This window comes from Sclerotinia sclerotiorum, genomic scaffold (genome assembly GCF_000146945.2).
Source record: "Sclerotinia sclerotiorum 1980 UF-70 scaffold_2 genomic scaffold, whole genome shotgun sequence".
Lineage (NCBI taxonomy): Eukaryota > Fungi > Ascomycota > Leotiomycetes > Helotiales > Sclerotiniaceae > Sclerotinia > Sclerotinia sclerotiorum.
Window position 1 is genome coordinate 556,693 of NW_001820834.1, and position 22,655 is coordinate 579,347.

At 43.1% G+C, this 22,655-nt stretch overlaps 9 protein-coding genes across 9 annotated transcripts; 4 read left to right on the top strand and 5 right to left on the bottom strand.

Annotated features, from left to right (window-relative positions):
- Window positions 1–292: 292 nt before the first annotated feature.
- Window positions 293–1,116, bottom strand: SS1G_01297 (predicted protein; the record flags this gene model as incomplete). Its single annotated transcript, XM_001597053.1, has 3 exons — window positions 293–345; window positions 517–734; window positions 812–1,116. The coding sequence occupies 3 exons, from the start codon at window positions 1,114–1,116 to the stop codon at window positions 293–295; spliced, it is 576 nt and encodes a 191-aa protein (XP_001597103.1).
- Window positions 1,117–2,103: 987 nt separating this feature from the next.
- Window positions 2,104–3,852, bottom strand: SS1G_01298 (hypothetical protein; the record flags this gene model as incomplete). Its single annotated transcript, XM_001597054.1, has 5 exons — window positions 2,104–2,570; window positions 2,634–2,967; window positions 3,020–3,192; window positions 3,295–3,570; window positions 3,618–3,852. 5 exons carry the CDS (start codon window positions 3,850–3,852, stop codon window positions 2,104–2,106), a joined length of 1,485 nt encoding a protein of 494 aa, XP_001597104.1.
- A 1,934-nt stretch (window positions 3,853–5,786) lies between these two features.
- SS1G_01299 (hypothetical protein) lies at window positions 5,787–9,554 on the bottom strand (the record flags this gene model as incomplete). The annotated part of the gene is made up of 1 exon (XM_001597055.1): window positions 5,787–9,554. The coding sequence occupies one exon, from the start codon at window positions 9,552–9,554 to the stop codon at window positions 5,787–5,789; it is 3,768 nt and encodes a 1,255-aa protein (XP_001597105.1).
- A 624-nt stretch (window positions 9,555–10,178) lies between these two features.
- SS1G_01300 (hypothetical protein) lies at window positions 10,179–11,832 on the top strand (the record flags this gene model as incomplete). Its single annotated transcript, XM_001597056.1, has 5 exons — window positions 10,179–10,244; window positions 10,293–10,386; window positions 10,438–10,564; window positions 10,623–10,684; window positions 10,826–11,832. The coding sequence occupies 5 exons, from the start codon at window positions 10,179–10,181 to the stop codon at window positions 11,830–11,832; spliced, it is 1,356 nt and encodes a 451-aa protein (XP_001597106.1).
- Window positions 11,833–12,104: 272 nt separating this feature from the next.
- Window positions 12,105–12,236, top strand: SS1G_01301 (predicted protein; the record flags this gene model as incomplete). The annotated part of the gene is made up of 1 exon (XM_001597057.1): window positions 12,105–12,236. One exon carries the CDS (start codon window positions 12,105–12,107, stop codon window positions 12,234–12,236), a length of 132 nt encoding a protein of 43 aa, XP_001597107.1.
- Window positions 12,237–12,945: 709 nt separating this feature from the next.
- SS1G_01302 (hypothetical protein) lies at window positions 12,946–14,673 on the top strand (the record flags this gene model as incomplete). The annotated part of the gene is made up of 3 exons (XM_001597058.1): window positions 12,946–13,013; window positions 13,076–13,991; window positions 14,053–14,673. The coding sequence occupies 3 exons, from the start codon at window positions 12,946–12,948 to the stop codon at window positions 14,671–14,673; spliced, it is 1,605 nt and encodes a 534-aa protein (XP_001597108.1).
- A 636-nt stretch (window positions 14,674–15,309) lies between these two features.
- SS1G_01303 (predicted protein) lies at window positions 15,310–16,989 on the bottom strand (the record flags this gene model as incomplete). Its single annotated transcript, XM_001597059.1, has 1 exon — window positions 15,310–16,989. One exon carries the CDS (start codon window positions 16,987–16,989, stop codon window positions 15,310–15,312), a length of 1,680 nt encoding a protein of 559 aa, XP_001597109.1.
- A 1,561-nt stretch (window positions 16,990–18,550) lies between these two features.
- Window positions 18,551–19,966, top strand: SS1G_01304 (hypothetical protein; the record flags this gene model as incomplete). The annotated part of the gene is made up of 2 exons (XM_001597060.1): window positions 18,551–19,197; window positions 19,255–19,966. The coding sequence occupies 2 exons, from the start codon at window positions 18,551–18,553 to the stop codon at window positions 19,964–19,966; spliced, it is 1,359 nt and encodes a 452-aa protein (XP_001597110.1).
- Window positions 19,967–20,448: 482 nt separating this feature from the next.
- On the bottom strand, window positions 20,449–21,429 carry SS1G_01305 (hypothetical protein; the record flags this gene model as incomplete). The annotated part of the gene is made up of 1 exon (XM_001597061.1): window positions 20,449–21,429. The coding sequence occupies one exon, from the start codon at window positions 21,427–21,429 to the stop codon at window positions 20,449–20,451; it is 981 nt and encodes a 326-aa protein (XP_001597111.1).
- Window positions 21,430–22,655: the final 1,226 nt, after the last annotated feature.

Sequence of the window (22,655 nt, forward strand, 5' to 3'; positions counted from 1 at the left end):
TTGAGAACGACGGGAAATTATTGTAAAATGGAATACTATCTACCAATGCAGGAAAATTACCCCCTGGGAAAATTTTAAGATACTTAAATATAACTTGTAGGTCTTTGCCTTGCTCAACATGAACATACGTAGAGCATCTACTCTTTTACATCCTCATCAAAAAATCTAGATTCTTCTTAATAGAGTGTTGGGATTGACGACACTGTATCGCGAAGTGTTGTAATCTTCTGTTTCTCCCGGATGTTCCGGAACAAAACATCAAACATTGGAACGATCAAGATGGAACAACCTCTCATGTGCAAGAATGCGACCACAATAGCGATACTTTGCTTCCAAAATCACTTTCTGTGTAGAGTTCCTTATTAGTCTATATATACCTGTTCATTAATCATGCATTTGTGTTCCTGCTCATGTACCATTGGCATCGTATCCAACCACTTTTCATTCACATTCACATTTCTGTTTCCATATCCAACCTCCCGATCATCATGCTTCTTTAACACATAATCAACAAACCCACAAACCCAATCCCCAACGCCAAAACCGCCTGTCTCCCAATCAATTCCGCCCTTCCGCCACTCGCAGCTCCCTTTTTATTATTTTCTCGCAAGTACACTGATAGCGTCCACGAACCACCACATATCTGGCTCGAGTTTCCTTCACACGGGAGATTGCAATGGGAATCATCTACTTTAGGCGCGAGAGCGGAAAGATACTGAGCGCAATAGCATTCTCTGATGTGATTATTAGATTTATTCTCCAATTGGATTTTTGGATAAATAATTGAGGAAAATGAATGGGTGCAACGAACCTGGTATATTCAATCCCAGCATAGACATAACCATTTGATTTACAAAATGCCATACACAGTGGTACAGTCATTACATCCAACGCTTCAGTCACACCACCATTAAGAGCTCTTAGTCCCCCGGTACTATTCGTGTTGCTCGTCTCATTGTAACAACCAATGTAAGTGTAGGAAGATGCACTTGGCACAATTGCTGCTGTAGCTGTGGAGGTCGAGGTAGCGGATGTTGTTAACGATTGGGCGAATGTGAAGGTGGTGAGGGATAAGAATGCGAAAAGCATCGCTATGAAAGAGAGTGTGTGCGCCATTTCAAGAAAATATCTTATTGTATAATTATAATTGCTGATGGATGTCTTTTCCAGAAATGTACATAAAACGACACACGACGGTATCACAAAAGCGAACGGACAGCGATGAAGACAGAGCCCAAATACAGTGGATTGGAAAAGGAGGATCAAGAACACAGACAGGAGGATAACATAGCAAATGCAGCTGCGGTGCAGGTGCAGAACATGTACAGTTATTATTGTTTGAATTTTCCTTCTAGATTCATTTTCGCGTGGTGAGCTAGTAAATGGATGGCGCAAATAAATGGATGAGCTGGGGTGGATCTTTCAGCGCCGAGACTTCAGCCCGGAAGATCGACGGCTGAGGCTCTAGAGTCTAATCCTTTTTCTGCTTTAGGGTGTCGGTTAGTAAGCATTTTACGCTATCATTGCTATCAATTGTGGGCATTTCGGCGAATTCTTTTTGAGCTTTGAAGGATAAGAGAGAGGCGGGACAGTTTGGTGGAGATGATAGGAGATGGGCATCGGTAAGCTTCTTTTCGTCGCTTTTCTTTTTGCAGTGGAATGGTTTTGAAGTCTAGATGGATGACTTGATAGCAGTAGAGATTTCATGACTTCATCTGAGTTACAAGTGTCTTGAGCTCGAGAGATCCCAAGGAGAAAACAAAGATGGCTTGGCTGTTCAGGAGCTTGAAGTTCAGGCATACCTACAGTAGCGTGGTGCAATAGAACCTAAAAAGGAAATCTATTCAAGGCTGGATACGAAGCACATGGACACAGAGGAATCCGAGCGTATAGGAATATGTGTGTCTTTTTACTATCAGTATCCGACACGTCGGAATATACATTGCGGATCTAAAAACCTCTAGATCAGGGCTGATAACCTTGAAGAAAGTCTTTCTTAAAGGTACCAGCTTTGAAGATCAGCTCCCCCCCATTGCGACCCCAACCTATAACTAATTATAAGTGCTTCACACATATATCATTCTACATTTTAGGCCTTTCATCTCAGAGAACTTTGACTCTGACCCCAGTGCCTGGTTTGGGAATTGGAACGTTATGTTCAGCCCACGTTTCCACCGCTTCATGTGTAGTTTCCCACAACTCGAACTCACATTTCCTTGTAAAATTAGCCAGTCCAAGATACATCTCGGCATAGGCTAAATTCATCCCTAGGCATTGTCTACTACCTTTCGAGAAGGTGACTAGGTACTTTGTTAATGGCCTTTCTTCTCCGGAAGCAAGTTTGACCTTGGGTGGTTCGCCGGTGACAGGATCTGAAAGCCATCGTTCAGGAATGAAAGAACGTGCGGATGGGAAGATAGATTCATTGTGATGAATCATGGGCGTGGCGCACGATAATGGGGTATCTGCCGGAATGGTGTAAGTGCGTCTTGTTGTTGGATCTGTGTATGAGAGAGGTCTGTGTGCTACACGGGGACCGTGTGCTTGTAGGCCTATGGAACATCGAAGTGCTATTGAGCGCCGTTACGTCAGAGAATACTTTCGGCATTTATCAAACTCAATGGCTACATTACCTTCTTGCACAATCGCGGTCAAGTAAGGTAACCTCTCAAGTGTTGCTAATGAAGGAGGAGAGGATAGGTCCGGAAAAACCGTAAAGATCTCAGCTCGTAGCTTAGAAAGAAGCTCCGGGTTTTCTAGGAGATGAAACATTGCCACTGTCAACGTCCATTTGGTTGTCTCAACTCCAGCACTAACAATCACTTGTGCTTCATCATGAAGTCGTTTCTCGCTTTTCTCCTCGGGGGGTAGGTCCGATTTCAGGATCTCGTGAAATATTGTCGATTGCGCGGTTTCAGTCTTCTCCTTCGTTCCATGCATCACGGCCCTCAAGTCAGTTCTAAGATCCTATCAAAAATTCAGTATCAATCTCTTCTTCACGTCGCTACATCGATATTACCTCGAGCCAACTTAAAACGGGCTCCGTCTTCTTCGGCACAATCTTCTTCATGAAGTTATACGGCAGACCAGAAACCCAATTCATAATCCACGCCAACATTGGAAAATGCTCCGACAAGTGCAAGATGGTGAACATGCTGTTTACAGCTTCCATGAAATCCGACGTAAATCCTTCTTTTTCACAAAATCCATAATTAGTACCAAAGCCACATTCCATCACTACATCCGCCGTAAAGCACGCGAATACATTTCCGAGATCGAGAACTCTATCAGTACCTCTGTATTCGGTATTAATTCGATTAACTATGATATCGACACGAGATTGTATAAGAGGATGGAATTTCTGAAGGTTGAGCTTAGAGAATAAAGGACTGAGAGCTGCACGTCGTCGTTGATGAAGGAAGTGATCCACTGTGGAGTGAGTAGCGGAAGGTGCCGTGGGCAGCGCATTGCGAAGGTAAACTCTGTCACGTTCATCGGTGGTGTAGATTGTATCATAGAACTCAGGATCGCTAATATGGAGTTCTGTAGGGCTGATGCGGACAATGGGACCTGACGAAACTTAGTACAAGGAAGGAACGCGAGATCGAGGTACGAACCATATTTTTCATGCCACTCGGGAATTTTTCGCCAGAACTGCCCGCCTTTCACAACTTGAAAGTATATCACGTACCATTCAGTCGCTGCTGTCAGCTTGGGGCCTGGGAAGCCAGCTAGAGGACTGAAATAGAGTCTGTACACGACTAAACTGAATGTGTATGCAGCAATTGCACATACAAACGTCAAAAGGTCGATTTGAGACAACAAGCCTGATATCGTAGTAACAACTCCCATCTTTGCGACTATACCATGTGGTGGAATGACAGAAAGTCTCAAGGACGAGGAAGGAGGATATGATATATAAAGCACTCAGCTACATCCAACATTCCCCACCATCACCAATCCACTCTCGGTTGCAGCGCCCACCCACCAATAAAGCATTTCTAAAGTTCTTGGAAACGCGGCCCGGGATAGTGGAAACACCCGGCGTCTAGTAAGTTTACGGAATTTGAATTGATAAATATGGCTACAATGAGGGGTAGGTGGGCTTACAACGAGTTCCTCAATCCAATAACCTACCGAAAATGACACTGAAAATTATGGATACTGGACCAAACGAGAAAGTATTTTCAACGCCTTGGATACTCGTGCGGCTAGAATATCTGCAGCATGTTCTTACTCTGGTTTAGATTCAACGCGGGAGACCCTTAGTACAGCTAATGGGACCTATTATCTCTGTTCATCCCACTTCATCAATTGCAGATCCATGCAGAAAATAAGTTGAAGATTTGCTAATATTCAATCTACTCTAATAATACAACTTGATTGTTTCTACGAAGTATCGATTTTGATACTCGAGTACCTCAAATAGTTCTAAGTACCCGTCATATCTATGCCAGACCAATAATACTCTGAATATTTAATATATTACAGACTATCCGGCCGTATGAGTAGATCATCGGTATAACTCGGAAATACTGATAGGTACTTTCTTCTTCTTTCTTCTTTTTGGGGTTTTTACAACTTCTATTTATTCTATTAATAAGTTTTTATCACATGTTGTGAGATTTAAGCTGTGGCTAGTCCGGATCTCATATATCGATTTAATTTTTACAGGTATTTTAGGCAGTTATTATTTATCTCCCCATCATCTCGTCTCCTTTATCTTTGAGAGTAGCATTCCTTGGGGGCTTTTCTAGAGACTTTAAGTTAATTTATTGGTGTTACTGGAGAAAATCGAAGTTGAATTTATGAGTATAGGGTAATAAGGTGTAGAATCGATGAATTGATTCATTCATTGTCTTGTAACCCTAGAATATTATACTAGCCTCCTACTACATATCCAAGTTTATAAGCCATAGTTACTATGAACTTTAAGAATATCAATATGTTGGGTTTCTTGAGACTAGAAAGAGCATCAGATTGAATTGATTTATTCTCTAGCTAAGCAGTTAAGCTGCGAGCATATATTCAAAAAAATGAAGGAATAGGTTGGGTATTCGGCCTTCGGAATTAAAGTGCTTTGAAATCAAAATATTGAAAGCAAACAAACAGTATACCAAAAAGGAAAGAATGAATTAAAAGTTGAGTTTTGTTTGCTCCTTATATGCATATGTACTATATATGCATATGCTGCCAAGATCCCAGGAGGTCAACACAATACGCTCTCCTGTAGCACCAAAAAGGAGAAAAACCGATAAAATACACCACCATATGCATCAGCTAACCCATTCGTTCTTATTCTTATTCTCGTTCATACATATCTTCGAACCATGTTCCAATAGCAATAGGTTAATCGTACTGGAGCTGTAAGAAAGCACATCGCATTCTACCTAAATATGAACTCAGATTACTATTCTCCATATATTTTAGTATTTACCATGTTGTTGTAGTTCTATATGTGAAACAATGAAGTATAATATACTGTCCAGAAGCACGAGTAGTTCTTCGAATTCTGGCTAGCTACATATATTATGAGAACCTGTGCTTTAATTATACGAGTAAATGGAACAACTTGGAATTATAGAGGATAGCCTTTTTAGAGTACGCGGGTATTGCAGTACTGTCTACTGATAATAATACCAGCAAAGCTAGCGAAACTCGCAGCTACAACATAAGTATACATAGAACAACACCCACCAATCCCGAGTAATCTCAAAAATCTATCCCAAGCTACGTTACACCTGTAAAATTCGACGAAGCAATTATAAAATTCAGCACTAGACGTCCTAAATATCTAGGATACCCAAGCCCCTCTCCTTAACAGCTTCCTGAACCTTACTTTTTACATCCTCAAACGCATTCTCCCAAAGTTCTTTTCCTTTCCCCACAATCTCACTATCATCTTTCAACCATTCCAACCACTTCACCACTCCGACCACCTTTGCCAAGTCCCTCTCATCCAAGATAACTCTCCTCAAATATCTCTCCATAGCAGCCACATCATCCGGATGCGGACCTTCACTCTCGAACTCGCGAAACCAAATCGTGAGCGTTTCTCGTAACTCTTCTAGCGTGCTTAGTTCTTGCGTGGTGAAAGTAGGTTTTATAGGTCTGGGGGGTAAACGGATTTTCCGTGGTCCAAGCGGTGGTGGATCTGGTTTCTTGACTTTTTTGACGGTGGATGTCATTAGATTACCGCGTTTTTGTAAGCGTTTTCGCCGATGTTCAGCCATTATTTCTTCGCGCATGTCTTCTGGTAATGCAGCAAGAAATTCTGGATCTAAGACTTCCGTATCATCGGTAGCATCAACTGATACTTCTCGTGCGCGAGGGTTCGCAACAAACTTTGATTGGAGCGGACCATGTGGTGGTTCGGATTTTATCCTTGGTCCCGGAGGTCTACCTCTTCCTCGTTTCTTGACAGGAGTTGGTGGTTTCTTACCAGTGATAGTTCTGTTTCTCCGAGGTGACTGAGGAAGAATACTTTGAGCACCTGGAATAGAGTTTGCTATTTGTGGCTTATAGCTTGCTAAAATTTCTGCTTTCATTTCTTCGGGCAGTGCATCAAATACTTCGGGATCGAGTTGTGACGGCATATGCGAGGTTTTGAGCCTAGACGGGCTTTTAGATAAAGACTCCGGCATGGCTGTGACGGGTGTTTGCTCCCTTGATACCGGTACACTTTTACTTTGAGCCATGAGTTTGGATCTGATATTTTGAGGAAGCTCTTTCAAGACTTCCGGGTCGATTTGGCTTGGTATAATGAATTGAGTTCCAGTGAGATTAAGCTTTCTGGCACTCTGATCACCAGCATTTGTTCTTGCAATGAAGGTTGCAGGGTGAGCTGGAGTTGGTTTGGCTTTCAAAGGACTGCTCTCATCTATAGGATCTTCGGTGTGTATTGATTTCATGATTGATTTTGGTTTCGTTGGTGTTACAGGATCGTGAATACCTTCTGAAAGGGGATTCGTTGGTTGTGCACGAGGAGTTGTTCTCCGTTTCGTTGGAGTCTCCGGATCATCAACGATGGGATCCTCAACCACTTGTTTTACTGGCTTTGACACCACAGGAGCACCAAAATTAATTTTCCTTTGACTACCATCAAACGGTGTACCATTCGATGACTTCACAGGCTCAAGTTTAGTCATTTGGACACCAAGTCCGCGTAGTTCCCCAGGAGAAAAACCATAACTGCGAAGAATTGAAACTGCTTCCCGACCAATGATCGTAGCATCATTGGTAGCCACACCGAGGACGATGCTCTTGTTAAAAGTATCACAATTACCATGACCAAGGAATTTGGGTGGATCAAGAGGTGCATCGGCAGCTTTCCTCATAATTTTCATGGTCATTTGTCTCCCCTTTACCCTTTGGTCGATTAATCGACGCTGTAATTCAATGCAGAGATTTTGAACAAATTCTTCAGCTTCAACCTGTGAGATAAATCGGATACCCCAATTTACCTCAGCGGAAACAGATTTCCTCACAACTTGCTCTCCGACTTCCGCTCTATCAATGCCCCGAGAATAGTCCCATATCTTTTCTCCAGTTTTGGGGCCCAAGACAGTCATCAGACGATCCTTTGATAATTGTCGGACGTCTTTCACAAATTTCACCCCAATTTCTTCAAGCTTTCCACCAATACTATAGGCGACACCGGGAAGATTTTGTACATCGAGTTCGCCCACAAAATCCAAAACCTCTTCCGGCTTAATCTGATATTGACCAGCTGGTTTAGCTTTTCGGAGGGCAACCTTTGCAAGTAAAATGTTTCCTCCAATTCCAACAGATACATTACAACCCGTCTTTTCCCTGATAACTTTTCGGAGTGCATTTCCAATCTCCTCAGCCCTTTCTTGCTCTCTCCAAATGCTACCCTCCCGAATTCCAACTCCATCAGTACCACCAGCGGCCAAGCACAAAGAAGTAATATCAACGAACGCTTCGTCGACACTAACACTCTGGAAGATGCCGCCAACATCCAGAATAGCTTCATAAAATGCCTTGCTGGCTTCTTCGTAGGCTGGAAAGTCATACGGCAAAACTTTTATGTCGGGACATAGTTTTATGGCATTCTTCATCCACATCCCGTTTTTGACGCCAAATACACGTGCCGGATAGTTACAACTGGCGATCTCCGAACCCGTTCCATTACCGTGAGCAACAACTGCAGGTTTATCGAAATATTCTGGTGCACTTTTGAGAGATACTGCACAAAAGAAACTATCAAAGTCTACATGCATGATGTATCGTCGCGAGCCAGGCTTCCATTTCATTGATTGTTTTTGAGAAGCGGACTTTTCCGATGCCATCTGCTGAAATTTTGATTTGAGATCTGCCTTCCATGCGGACAAGTGATGTAGTCGAGACTCGGAATAGTATTGCTTGATAAAGTCTGGATTCGCGGTCGAAGATTTTCGCGTGTGAGGGTCTGCTAACAACATTGCGTTGTGTTCCTCTGCCGTCTCAACCTGCGCCTTTTTAGGAGAATTATATGTTTCCTCATTGTGTGGTCGTTTCTTGGCATTGGAAAATAATCGCCGTTCAACAGGTACTTCTTCGGCATATCTTGACGCTTCAACGTCGTGCAATATCTTTGTGTTGCCAAGCAGAAATTCTGGTCTCTTAGGGGTGACTTGAGCTGGACTTGACGAGGTTTGAAGAGCAGGGGAGGGTGAAGGAGAATTATTCATGAGAAAACTGTCTTTTGCTGTCCTAGTAGACTTCAAGGCTTCTCTACTAGTAGGGGTAGGAATGTCGGCGGCGTGCTTCAATGCTTCTTCCAAGGAAGATGTAACTTCAAAGCTTCCAGTTGAGCTTATAGGGTCGTCAACCGGTATCTGGTCAACTTCCTCGAGGCTTTCTACTAGTTGGTCGGTAGGCGACGGCGCAAACGCACCAGTTTTATGTGGCATAATCCTTTGCACCTGTGAGCTCGGAAATTGAGGCCCATCATCATCGTCAATGTTTCCGGCGACGGTTTTGACCTGACTTGTATACCAACTCGCATTTGTTTGATCGCGATATCCTCTTTGTGGTGTATTTGAATGACTGACAACCTTACCATCACTAAACCCCAGTAATCGTTGACCAACGCCCTCATCCAAAACGCGATAAGAATCCCAAGGAAGACATTTTCCAGCCTTCACACTATCGACTACCCAAGCAGGTTTCACGATTCTATATCGTTTAAACTCGATCGCTTTCCTGGGCGTGAGAGTTGATGCGATGATATGGGTAACGGTGGTTTTCCCATCCAGGTATTGCATGAAACCACCTCCATGAGTTACTATTAGATGATGAAGATCATTCAATGAGGGTTGTGTATACCCATTTACATGTGCTACGACGCCGCGAAAGATATTGGGATTCCCTGTTGATGTAGAACGAACTTCTGCATCTAGATTTTGCAATTTGATTCTCTTGCGCCGAAAGTAATCAGAGAAACCTCCGAATTTTGACCCTTCATATTCTTCACCACCTTCATTTTGGAAAGTATGCGACTCAATGCGCTTTCGAATAGATTCCGAATTCTTATCTAGGCGACTACCCATCTTGATGACAGGGAGCGCAAGCTTTCATTAACCACATGAATCCTTTCTTTGAAAACCCATCTCCAAATGCGACGGAGTAGAACTACAGAGAGTATTCGTAAGTCATAAATCGTAAATCATATATATAAGCTTCATCATGATCAAGTGGCAAAATGGATTGTCGTAGGACGCGATTGCTTCGCGAAAATGTTCCGAAGATCCCGTGACATACTCACGTGATAACCATGGATGTTGTCAAGAAACGGCTGGATAGCTTAAAGACTTCCAGAGAACAAACAACAACAAGAACAATTCTAGAATCGGGCAGTGTACCTTCATTTCAACGGTCGGTATATCACGATGGTTTTAAGAGAACCTTGATTCCAGCACGATATCGAGGCGAAATGACTCGTAAAGTCTTGGAGTTAGAAAACAGGTACCGAGTACTCCCGTATCCCGTAATTGTTTAGTGTCTCGTCGTCATTGAGATCAGCGTGTTTTCATGAATTCTCCCTGTTTTCTTCTTTTCCTGCATCAAAACAGTTGGAATTGTTTGCTTTTTGTATTTATTCCTACAATTGTTTTATTTCCTGTTGCAATCTCACATATATACTATATATACACTTCAATAGGCATCCTAGAAACATGCCCGAAACTACACACGAGAGATCGCCCCTCATTCAACATGAAGAGGCTGCTGACAATAAAGAGGTAAGGATTCTCTCAAAATTGGTTTATGTTGATTGACACCTTTTCTAGTTGCTCGAATTTTCTGAGGATGATAATGAGAACCCCAGGAATTGGTCAAAATGGAAGAAACTAGGAAATATCGCTGTTATCGCCACCATGGCTAGTATGTACCACTTCATTAACTGCTCCGAATTACCCGTCTGATATTAGACAGTTCTCTCGCCTTTGGCAAGCAGTATGTTTGCACCAGGTATCAATCAAATAGCAGAAGCATTAGACACAACAGCCGAGGCTGTGATCGCATGTCAAGCCGGCTTCGTTATAATGCTTGGAATTGGACCGTAAGTGCGTCAGTCACTATCTTCCAATGAACAATATACTTATTCGAAGATATTATAGGCTTCTACTTGCTCCTTTATCTGAAACTTTTGGGCGGAAGCCCTTGTACTTGGTCTGCTTTGGTATTTTTACCTTGCTACAAATCCCGACGGCACTGAGCCCCAATATTGCTGCACTCATCACATTTCGCTCTATTGCCGGATTCTTCGGGAGTAAATCGCCCTCCCACCTCTATAATTATAGCGTCTACTGACTTTGCATAGGCGTTTCGATCGCTAATGGAGGTGGGACCATCTCAGATATGTATTTGCCAAGTGAAAGGGCAGGTGTTTTTGGATGGTATCTTCTTGGGCCACTTTTAGGACCGACCATTGGCCCTCTCCTTGGCGGTATTATCTTACAAAATCTTGAATGGCCATGGCTTTTCTGGATTTTGATGATGATATGTGGTGTCGTTTTCGCCGGTGTATACTTTCTTCTCCAAGAAACTTATGTTCCTATTCTCCTTACACATCGGAAGAAACAACTTGAGGAATGCTCAGACGTTGAATATTATTTCGAGGGGGAAGATCCAAGACCCTTCTCATCGAAAGCCATACAAGCAGTTCATCGTCCACTTAAAATACTGTTCACTCAGCCAATTGTTCTAATCATGTCGACATATCAAGCCCTTATTTTCGCCACAACATACAGTCTTTATACCCAATTCTCCCGCATCTACGGCGATGGATACGGGTTCAGCACTGTTCAAGTAGGACTTGTATATCTCGCCCCAGGACTTGGATTCCTTTCAGCAGTGAGATTAATAGTCCCGAGGATAGACGATGTCCGAAATCACCTTACACGCATGAATAATGGGGAAGCGAAGCCCGAGTTTCGTCTCCCTCTCGCAAACATTGGCGCGGTTCTCATTCCTGTCTCATTATTCTCATTCGCCTTGATGGTTGAATACCACGTACATTGGGCTGTAACACTTGTTGCCACTTTCTTCTATGGTATTGGACAAGTCGCTATCTTTAATACTGTACAAAATTACTACATCGATAGTTTCGAGAAATATGCGGCAAGTGCCATTGCTGCTGGTGCTTTTTTCAGAAGTATTTTTGGGGGTATCGTTCCTCTGATCACACCAACCATATTGGATAATGTTGGAGTCGGGTGGGGACTGAGCATATTTGCATTTTTCAGTGTTGCAATTGCCCCAAGTCCCCTACTTTTTTATTATTATGGAGCGTCACTGAGAAAGAGATTTGCAATAGATTTGGAGTAAGGCAGGTCTTGCACTTTTAGCAGACAACATTGGTACGTATCTATACAGAGGGTGTCATCCTATCCGGCATTTGTAATTATACCATTGCCGTTATCTACTATAGTTCTTCCTAGTGGATAGTATTGGATCAGGTCAGAGGATAGATGCTACGGCGAGCGGTTGCTTCATGGTTGTCCAAAACATTTAGGATATTTGGTCTTAACTTCTTTATTTCCCTGTTTAGAATATAAAATTCGGTATTTGGAATCTCGAAATGTATCAGTAATTCTGACATGGTTCTCGCTGTTATGGATCCACAACTGTGCCACCCAGCACGCAACGTCACCTACATTACACAGGTCTATTGGTTGATCCGCTTACAGTATTGGACGATACGCGTTGCCAGTGCAACAAAATGGAGTTGAGGAATCCTACTTTGACGATACCGCTTTTCAATGCCGTGATATCTACGGACTATGTCCCCACATGTTGTGGACCCATCGGATTTGAGCTTTTCTGGAGACCCCAAACCAATATTATCGCTATCGACCCCAATCTGGAGCATTGCTTCCATATCCCCACAACGATCAGTCCAAGCAAAACGTTCAAGAACAATGAATGTACGTCAGCGTGGAACAATATCACATGCATGCGCTTCTGCAAATCAGGGAAATTTGAACATGAATTTGATGTATTAAGCTGACATTGCCGATCTAAGGTTATGTTTCCGAAGCTTACCGCAGTTCTGCAATGCTTGCCGGGTAGTCCTTAGGCGACAGCACGGACTCCATTAACGTTCATGTCTAACGAAATGTAGAATGACACACTAAAAGTTGTCTTTCCGACGATCTCAACTTCATATGGAATGGCATTGGTGGAAAATTATAAGCGCACCAATTGAATGTGGTAATTTTCATTCAAGAAATTTTCCGCGCGGTACGTCCCGTAGACATAAATGGAGAAAGCGTGGAGTACGTGCATAAGATATTTAAATAACTTGGATAACTTGAATAAACTTGTCACCTTCACCGTTCTTGTATAAAGGTAAGCGAACTTCGCAAGCTCTGTATCATTCTTCACTTGCTTCTCAAGGGAAGATAGATTTCCTGGTGTTTTTACTACATTGTCGTCAAGATGGTGCACTTTCCAAAGGTCCATAATGTGTACTTTTTGGCTTCTATCGCCACGGTTGGTGGAATGCTGTAAGTACCCATAGCTATCACGATGATGCAGAGATGGATAGTGTCTAATGAAATATTTTCAGGTTTGGTTTCGATATTTCATCTATGTCGGCCATTATCGGCACCAGCCAGTACATAAACTACTTTGACAATCCTCAGGGTGTCGTACAAGGAGGTATTGGTTCTGCCTTAGCTGGTGGTTCGGTTATTGGTGCCATCATGGCCGGTCCAATATCCAACAAATACGGTCGTCGGGACTCTTTATTCTTTGCTTGTCTCTGGTGGCTACTTGGAACAGCTCTTCAAACTTCCTGTAATGGAATTCCCATGTTGATTTGTGGTCGTTTCATCAACGGTATTTGTGTGGGTATTACCTCCTCACAAGCACCGGTATACCTCGCCGAAATTGCCAAGAAAGAAAGTAGAGGATCCATTATCGTTATTCAACAATGGTCTATCGAATGGGGTATTTTCCTTATGTACTTTGTGGGATACGGTTGCAGTTTTATCAAATCCACTCCAACAGCATCATTCCGTACCGCATGGGCCATACAATTTGTTCCCTGCATTATCCTCATGATGGGTATCCCATTCCTTCCTCGATCACCTCGCTGGCTCGCAAAAGTTGGCCGCGAAAGAGAGGCCATCGCTATTCTCGCAGATATCCAAGCAGGCGGCGATGTCAACGATCCGCTAGTAATTGCCGAATGGGAAGAAATCACCACTATTCTTGCAGCCGAGCGTGAAGGTCAAAAGGGGTGGAGACGATTCTTCAAAAATGGCATGTGGAAACGTACTTTAGCAGGGACATCCGTTCAAGCTTGGCAACAATTGAGTGGTGCAAATGTTATGACCTATTACGTGGTATATATCTTTGAAATGGCTAGTTTGACGGGAAACATTGGACTTGTTTCTTCCGGAATTCAATACGCGATCTTTATAATAGGTACTGCAGCTACCTTTTTCTTCATCGATAAAACTGGTCGAAGACCATTACTCGTAAGTACCTCCTGTTAATACATACACCTTAAACCACAGAATAACTAACCCAAACCTCTAGATCTTTGGCGCACTAGGCATGGGCATATGCATGTTCATAGTTGGTGGCATCCTCGGCTCCTACGGAACCTACCTCCCAGACGGCCTAAACGGCAATCTCAGCGTACGAGTCCAAGTATCCGGCTCCCCAGCCTACACCGTCATCGCCTTCTGCTACATCCTAGTACTCATCTACTCTGTAACCCTCGCACCCATCGCCTGGGTCTACGCAGCCGAGATTTGGTCCCTCGAAACGCGCGCGACAGGAATGGCCCTCGCATCCGTCGCAAACTGGCTCTTCAATTTCGCAATCGGTTTATTCATCCCCTCTGCCTTTCAAAACATTAGCTGGAAATTATTTATTCTGTTTGGAGCGCTGTGTATGGCTGCGGCTGTGCAGGCATTCTTTACGTATCCTGAGACGGCGGGTAAGACGTTAGAGGAAATTGAAGTACTTTTTGCAAAGGGCGGTCCGAAACCTTGGACCACGAGGCCTGGGGGTAGTTTGTTGGATGAGAGGGTTAGGGATGTGGTTGCATTTGAGGAGAAGGATGGGGTGGGTATTGGGGGTGTGCAGGAGGAGAGGGTGGAGTATATGAATGGCGATAGGGATGGGAAGGAGAGGGGAGGGAGTGCGGTTTAAGTGTACAGGGGAAGCTGCATATCGATACCCTGGGTTTTTGTGTGGTTAGGTGTTTGGAGATATCAATTTGAGATTTATTTTTGTGAATATTGTTTTGTGGTGATTTTTTATTTGCTTGAATTTAGCTCTTTGTGATACTTCATGGGGACGAGACACTATCCCTGGACCCAGTTAAGATTCCCACGATTCAAACTTATGGATATCCTACCTGGTAATAGTTAAAAATCGCCGAAGATCGCAGGACATCCAATCATCTGAATTGCAAACCAATGGTGAAAAGCTATTAGGTTCTTGAATATAAATGACTATAACATTCAAATCATACCAAAGGCCAATTTTTTAACTTTCTAATATTAGATTTGGTTCGAATATAAGAATACACCAATCTTTCAAATGTGGAAAACTCATATCTAATTCTAACCTGCCAGTAAGAAGTAATCTTCTGTGTATTTAAGATGCTGGTATCTCTATTTGCCGCTGCAAAAGTACAAAATATGAATAACCCCCAAATTTCTAGTAAATTACAAGAGAGGTCAAAATGGTTCCATACCATCTCACTGTATCTTTCATTCATCGAGAACCAAGTTCAATAATCATTAAACCAAACCCTCTAATCCCCGATTTTCAAAACACAATCTACGCAACAACACGCCTCCTACCTGATCCCGGCGAATTTTCCACCAAAGAAGATTTCCCTAGCGTAAAAGGATCTTGATCACTATGATTTCGAATCCACCTCCTAACATGTCTATGCTGAAAACAAAGCGGAGAGACGAGTCCCGAGACGGTCGAGCCCGTGAGCGGCGTCACCATTGATACTCTTCTCTGACAGGGCTTTTTAGTTGCCGTTAGCGCCATGCAGAGTCTAGGGGTCCTTTCATCGTCGGCGTATTGTTCGTCTTCGTAGTGGACGAAGCGGGGTCGTAGTGGTTCGTAGGGGGCTGTCGGTCTTCTTCGCTCTCGTAGTGGTAAATCGTTGGCGCCGTCTTTGTCGGAGTAGTACCAAGGTCTTTCTGATGATCGTAATGAGAGTAGTTGTGATGGGTTTACAGGAGATCCTACTGGTTGTGCTTCTGCGCTGAAGAATTGTGTCGGTGATGATTTGTCTGTAGAGTTTGCTGGTCCAGCTTGGGAATCTTTTGCGGTGTAATCTTGTGTTGGTAGTGATTCATCCGAAGGATTTATATATGGAGTTTGAGTTTCTTCTGTGCTGTAATTCTGTGTTGATAATGCTCTATTCGGAGGATTTATTGGCCGACGTCTTAATTCTACAGAGTTGTAACACTGCGTTTGGGACAGTTTATCGGAAGAGTACCTTGAAGTGGCTTCCCCATCTACATAGTAGTCCCGTTCTGATATGTATGACGGACTTTGTGGCCCCGCTGCACTAGACTGAGGTTCTCTTTGTGATCTTGTCATGAGATCAACTACGAGTGATTCAACCTGAGTAGGGCTAGAGATTGCAGATGGTGGCCAAAATGCCAGTGATATCTGCCTTGAGAGCTTTCTAAGTATACTTAAGCAGATGTATAGTAAGAGACAAAGCACAATGATGTAAAGGATGAAAGGTAATATCAAGATATCAGGGCAAAATAATTCACACGCATATCCTATAGTTGGCCAATCGGTGTTGGCTGGAATTTGTGACCATGGAGTGTAGGCTTCCTTCCTTGGGACCATAACGTGATAATGATCGCAACCACGCTGAAAGTGCAAAAACTCGTGCTTAGGTTTTGTTCCATTGAGTGACCCATCTCTCCAGCTCTCAGCCCAACGCCATATATTGTCGCTTACAGAGTTAGGTAGCCCATTATCCACAAATAGATGGACAAGATTTACCCAAGTTGCGGTACAAAATCTTTGATCCGGCTCCGTGAGATATTCCAAGCCCAGGGCTCCGATAGGTTGGTCCGAATCAACGCACATTATCCCAGTTGAGCCAGAGTCATAATTCCAAAACCACGGTTTGGGCGCCGTGCTTGTCACATTTCGACATCTGTTATTCCATTCTTCGTTCCAGTAATCGAGTTCCCATGTCAGGGAAAGGTCGTGTCTCCCATGACAATCCTGCTCAAACCTAGCACATTGATAGCGATACTCAAGAAGCTTCTCATTGTCGGTCAACACTCGATAAGCTTCGTTGATAAGCTGAATTGCTTCCAAGGCATTCTCCTTTTGATTTGGATCTCTAATCTTATCTGGATGTATTAATTTGACAAGGCGACGATATGCCTGTTTGACATGTTTTTGAGTCGCATTGATTGGAAGATCAAGATTATAGTAATGAGGAGTGAAGTGTGGAGTGCCACATGCCATATTGCCGGCCTGGCAGAGCTTTAGGTAAAAGTTTTCCTGGTAACAATTTGACAATTTTTGTACAAAACTATCCAAAAATATTGAGATCTTGGTAAAGGGAGCAGCTCTTTTGGTTCTTGGACATGGACTGAGGAATAAAAAAATTCCTAAGGAAGAGCATGACCTAGCAAATAGACAAAGAATAAAATTTTAGAAACGTCTTTATTGCAATGACAATCTAGCGTAGGAATGCTGCAAACAGGTTCACTAACAATCAATGATTTTGTTCATTGCCTCTCAACGGACAAATGGATTGTTTGAAGATCTGTCCATTCTCTTCGTTCTTGGTATTCATGCATCCTACTCAAGGATTTTCATACACATTCTTCAATATTATATTTGGAGGAAGGAAATTGTTTATATAGCACTCCTTTCCGCATCTACTCAGAAGCGTTTGGCTTTTTCTTTATTTTTTTTAATGCTAAAAACAAAAACAATCGTGGCACCACTGAAGAAGAGTCAACATACATCCAAACGTGTCCTTTGAAACCAACGAACTTTTGTCGGGCCATGGGCATTTGAACTAATAGATACATGGAAGTCATGATACTTTGACCAGATATAACTTTTGCATGACACTGATCAAGCCAAATGCCAGTTGTCTTGGTTGGAAAAACATTGCGACACTGTTTTTCAATTAAGAATCTGGTGGGTTCGGTGGGGAAGGAAAGCATGCAAGCGGTGAGAGATGGCAGAAATAATTATGTAATACTATATATACTGTAATGGTCTCATCGACTTCCTTCCAATTTCTTCATCCATCATCCATTGCCTTTGACCAAATTGGATATGGGCATTATCGCAAGACTCTTACAAGCAGATTCGATAGAACTGCCTGTAATAATGTAAAGGCATGCCCAGTACCTTTTCGCGAAAAGAGATTGCTATAGAGAACAATGTCAAGGAACAATAAGAGGCAAGTGCCACGAGCCATGCAGCCGAAAAGACATTGTCCGATTTCTTGTTGAGAAATAAAGAAACAAAAATGATGGTTTACTCTATCTACCTAGCATACGTTGAACCTCTCTAGGTAATACAAATCGTCTTCTATTCTCTGATATATATTTTATAACACAGAAGTTTTTCCCTCTGACAATGTGAACCTAATATATCAAAATGCTAGATCACATATTCTTTTCCTGGAGCTGGAGGGCTACAGCTTTTTGTATTTGTCTTTCCCCCTTTCTGATAGCTTATATTCTTACTACTGTTAAATCTACCCTCGCTGTGCGCAGTAAAAGTACTCATAAATCTCCTGCTATTGACCCATCACCAGATTTTATATTCGGTAACCTTTTTGCTTTCTCATTCGATACTCGTGGATATCTTGCGCATCTTCTGTGAGTACCTGGTGATGACACGCACATCTATTTCCTTTCGCTAATAGATGTGCAGAAATCGTTTCGGTCCCCATGTACCTGTTCGAATTCGAGTTGGCGGCCATAGTTTCTACTTTGTTTCCGGACCAGAATATATTCTCAAACTGTTCCGGGGTTCTCGAGAACTGACTGCCGTTCCCGCTATGGCAGCCATCGTTGAACGAATTTTTGGTTCCCCTCCTGAAGTCAGTTCTGTCCTCTTAAATGATAACACCGGCACCTCAACACAGCCATTACCGGACACCAATCCTTTACCCGCAGATCAACGTTATCACCATATCTCCCATCAAGGATTCTCCGATAATCTTACCGGCGTCCGATTAGCAGAACTCGTAACTCGATTCCTGGAAAACCTGAACACGGAACTAGATAATTTAGACATGGGAACCGATGAGTGGCTAGATATACCAGATCTATACACTTTTATCCAAAACATCATATTCAATGCCAACACTCGTGCACTTTGCGGAACGCATATATTCGAAGTCGTCCCCACGCTAACCGAAGACTTTTGGAACTTTGATTCTCAAGTTGCAGGTCCGCTTAAAGGTATCCCCAGATTCTTAATCCCTGGTACTTATAAGATTAGAGATAAAATGGTTGAGAGTATTCTTGCATGGCACAAATCAGCAGAAGCGCATATCGATTGTGATGACGAGGAGCTTGAGAAGAAGTCCTGGGAACCATACTATGGATCTAAACTTTTCCGAGACCGAGCTCGTTTCCTTTCTAAAATCAATGGTTTTGGTGATCAAGCTCGCGCGGCTAATGATCTAGGTTTGATTTGGGGGTAAGTGAAATAAAGCTATGAAACATAACATTTCAAATTCACTCTAATGCTCCCCAGGGCAAATTCCAACAGCATCCCAGCAATCGCTTGGTGTATCCTAGATATCCTACATCGACCAGACCTCCTATCCCAAATCCAATCCGAACTCTCCACAATCGCAACCCTGCACCAAAGCAATACCATCACCCAACAAATGCCCGACCTCCTATCAAACCTCCTCCTCCAATCCATCTACTGCGAAGAGCTGCGTCTCCGCAACGCCGCCGCAATCCAACGCAGCACCCTCACATCAACCTTCCAAATCGGCCCCTGGAAATTCCCCCAAAACGCCATGATCCTAGCAAGTATCTGGTACGCCGGCCACGACAAATCCATCTGGAACGAAGGTCCCAACAACCAACACGATGTGGAATCTTTCTGGCCCGAACGCTTCATCCTCTATCCCAATAATCCACACAGCGGTCCTAAAAAATACAACACGGATAAAGATAAAGATAAAGATAAACATCCCTCAGAGAGAACCACAAAACCAAAACTCATCACCGATGCGGTGAATGGGTCGTGGATTCCCTATGGAGGCGGTCAGCAGATTTGTCCGGGGAGGTTTTATGCGAAGCAGGAAGTTATTGGGAGTATGGCGGTGTTTTTTTCGAGGTTGGAGGTTGAGTTACTAGGGGATGGGGAGTCGCCCGTGCCGGATTTTAGGTACTTTTCTCTGGGCGTTTTGCCTCCGAAGGGTAGGTTCCCGGCGAGGTTGCGGAAGAGGTAGATTTTTGGATGGGTGCTAGGGGACTGGTAATGAGATTGCTTTATTATGGTGTTGCTTTTGTGGGATATGATGGGTGATGGAAGATGTGGTTTCTTGTGAACTGTCTTGGTGTATACGTCTTGTCTTGGTAGTGAGTGATTCGTCATTTAGAGTAGATTTCAAATTTAACATGAAAATTCGCTTCTATTTCGTCGTCACCCTTGAGACTTGAGCATTGCACTTTTTTGTTTGAGTATTTGTGAATTGATTGCATTAGATATATATGCTATACCTCCATGATTGAACAAATGATATTCGTAGTATCTGCTTCAAATCTCCCTCTTCAACTCCAAATAGTCTATATAAACTCTATTCCATATTGATGCCCTCTCCAAGCATTCCCATATAATTCCTCCACTTTCCTCCATATTCAACTTGCTTAAAAATATAATACTCCAGTCCCACAACACCAAACTCCCACTCAACTCTTCACAACTCACACCTCACCCCTGGACTCCCCCCCCTCCCTCTGCCCTCAGCAAACCAATCTCAACAAACCACGGTTTATTAACCGGCCTATACCCCACATCCATAATACTCGCATTAACCATCAGTGTCTCCTTCCCCTCCACAACAACTTCCCTATTCAACCCCGGCCAGCAACACTGAACATTTCTTCTCCGCGCAATATCTTTCTCTTCCCACGAAACTACTTCCGCCCCATGACCCTCGTGAATATGTCCACAACAGAATAATTTTGGTTTAGCTCTACTGAGCGCTCTAAATAAATTAACACACCCGACGTGTCCCGCGTATCCATCAACTTTATCCAATATATTCATCGGAGGTCCATGAGTCATTACTATATCTACATTTCCCCCATCCCCATTTCCATCTTTATCACGATCCTCCTCAAACCCCGGAATCCGCACCGCACCACGCACACCCTTCATACCCACCTCCCGTTCACTCACCCCATTAAACCTATCCTCCTCCCTCTCATACGCCCACCCAAACCCACAAAACTCCGGCGTAAAAGGAGACGCATAAATCCTCAACCCCGCTCCATTCCCCAAAACAAACTCATGCACACCCTCCTCTAAATAAGTAACTCCTGCCTTCCCCGCCAATTCCCCACGCATAATCTCATTACCCTCCTCACAAACTCTCAAAGCCTCCTCTTTTTCCTCTTCCGTATATCTCCTCCGCAGATGCCGTAATACCCACGCTTTATCCAAAGTACGATCATGATTCCCCGCAATAACGAGTTTTAATTTCGCAGGGATAGCTTCGAGCATTTGGAGAGCGCAGCGGTACTCGGAGAGATCGCCTATTCTGGTGAGATCTCCGCAATGAAGGAGAATATCTATATCTGATGGGATGTTGGAGAGTGAGAAGGGGATGTTGGGGTTGCCGAATTGGAAGGTGTGGGTGTCTGAGATGATCATGATGCGCGTAGGAATTTTGGTTTGTGGGGTGTCCATTTTGAAAGATTTTTGTAGAGATTTTGTAATATTGCGTGTGAAGAAATTGGATGGAAAGCGGCGAGGTAGAGGCATGTGTAGTGTAATGGTGAGGTGAATATCAAATGTGGATTTAAGTAATGTCTTGCTGATCATCACGTGATAAACTGTCAGAAGGTTTAGGTTTGGCATCTAGCCACGGCGACCCCGCAGTTCTAGAACAAAAAGAACGTCATCATTGGCTGCAATGCTGAAATGATGGAATACATCCCATCGAGTACAACAAAAAGACACCATAATTTGAACAATAAATTCAATATAAAAAACAAAAACTACAAAAACTGCAGAGTAATACTTGGTATCTCAACTCATTCCATCACTACATTTATATAGCCAAACCACCATCCATTTCCTCTCTTCACATCACTATACCACGCCAAGCTTCTCGCCCCCATATTCATCTCATCTTTCCAGCCCAATTCATCTATTTAATAATGAATCTCCCATCCGCTCTCTTAACATTATAAATAAAGATTATATGATAATTGTAGTATCATCCCACCACCCAGACATCCATCAAGAAAAGCTCGCTCCACACTTGCTTTTCTTTTCCGTACCCAACCGTGTCCCCCAAAAAGAGGACTGAAACTTCCTCCTCAAAGATAGGTAGATAGTTCCAAACATCCAAGTTAAAAGAATCGTGTATAAACATCATCATATATGCCAATCATAAACGGAAAAAAATACTTGAAGTCAAAACACTTCGCCTCCCACCAATCCATGATAATATAAAGTAAATGTAGAACAACGTAATGGTATAAATCCAATAAAAGACTGCAAGAAATTTGGTTCCGACTGACTTCGGAGAGGATCGAACTCAATAGTGTTGAAGAACTCCGCACTACTGGTATTATGTGCAACCATGAGGTAAAAAATCAAAAGAGAAATTAAAAGTTGCGTTGAGCATAAATAGTACATCTATATGGCGGACAGAAACTGAAGTCATGATGATATTAACCAGGCCGAAGAAGATATTACGTGGTCCAGACGTATTAGAAAATGATATGGTTAAAAGGTATCCAAGAGATGCGAAAACTATACAATTGGAATGAAGCTACTGGATCAAGCAGCCGATGGCAAGAAGGAGGACGAGGCCGAACATCGAATTTGACACTTCGGTTGCTGAAGCAGCTGATTTCTTTTGACATGAAGCCGTAGCAGAACCGGTTGTGGGTGCGGGTTCGGCT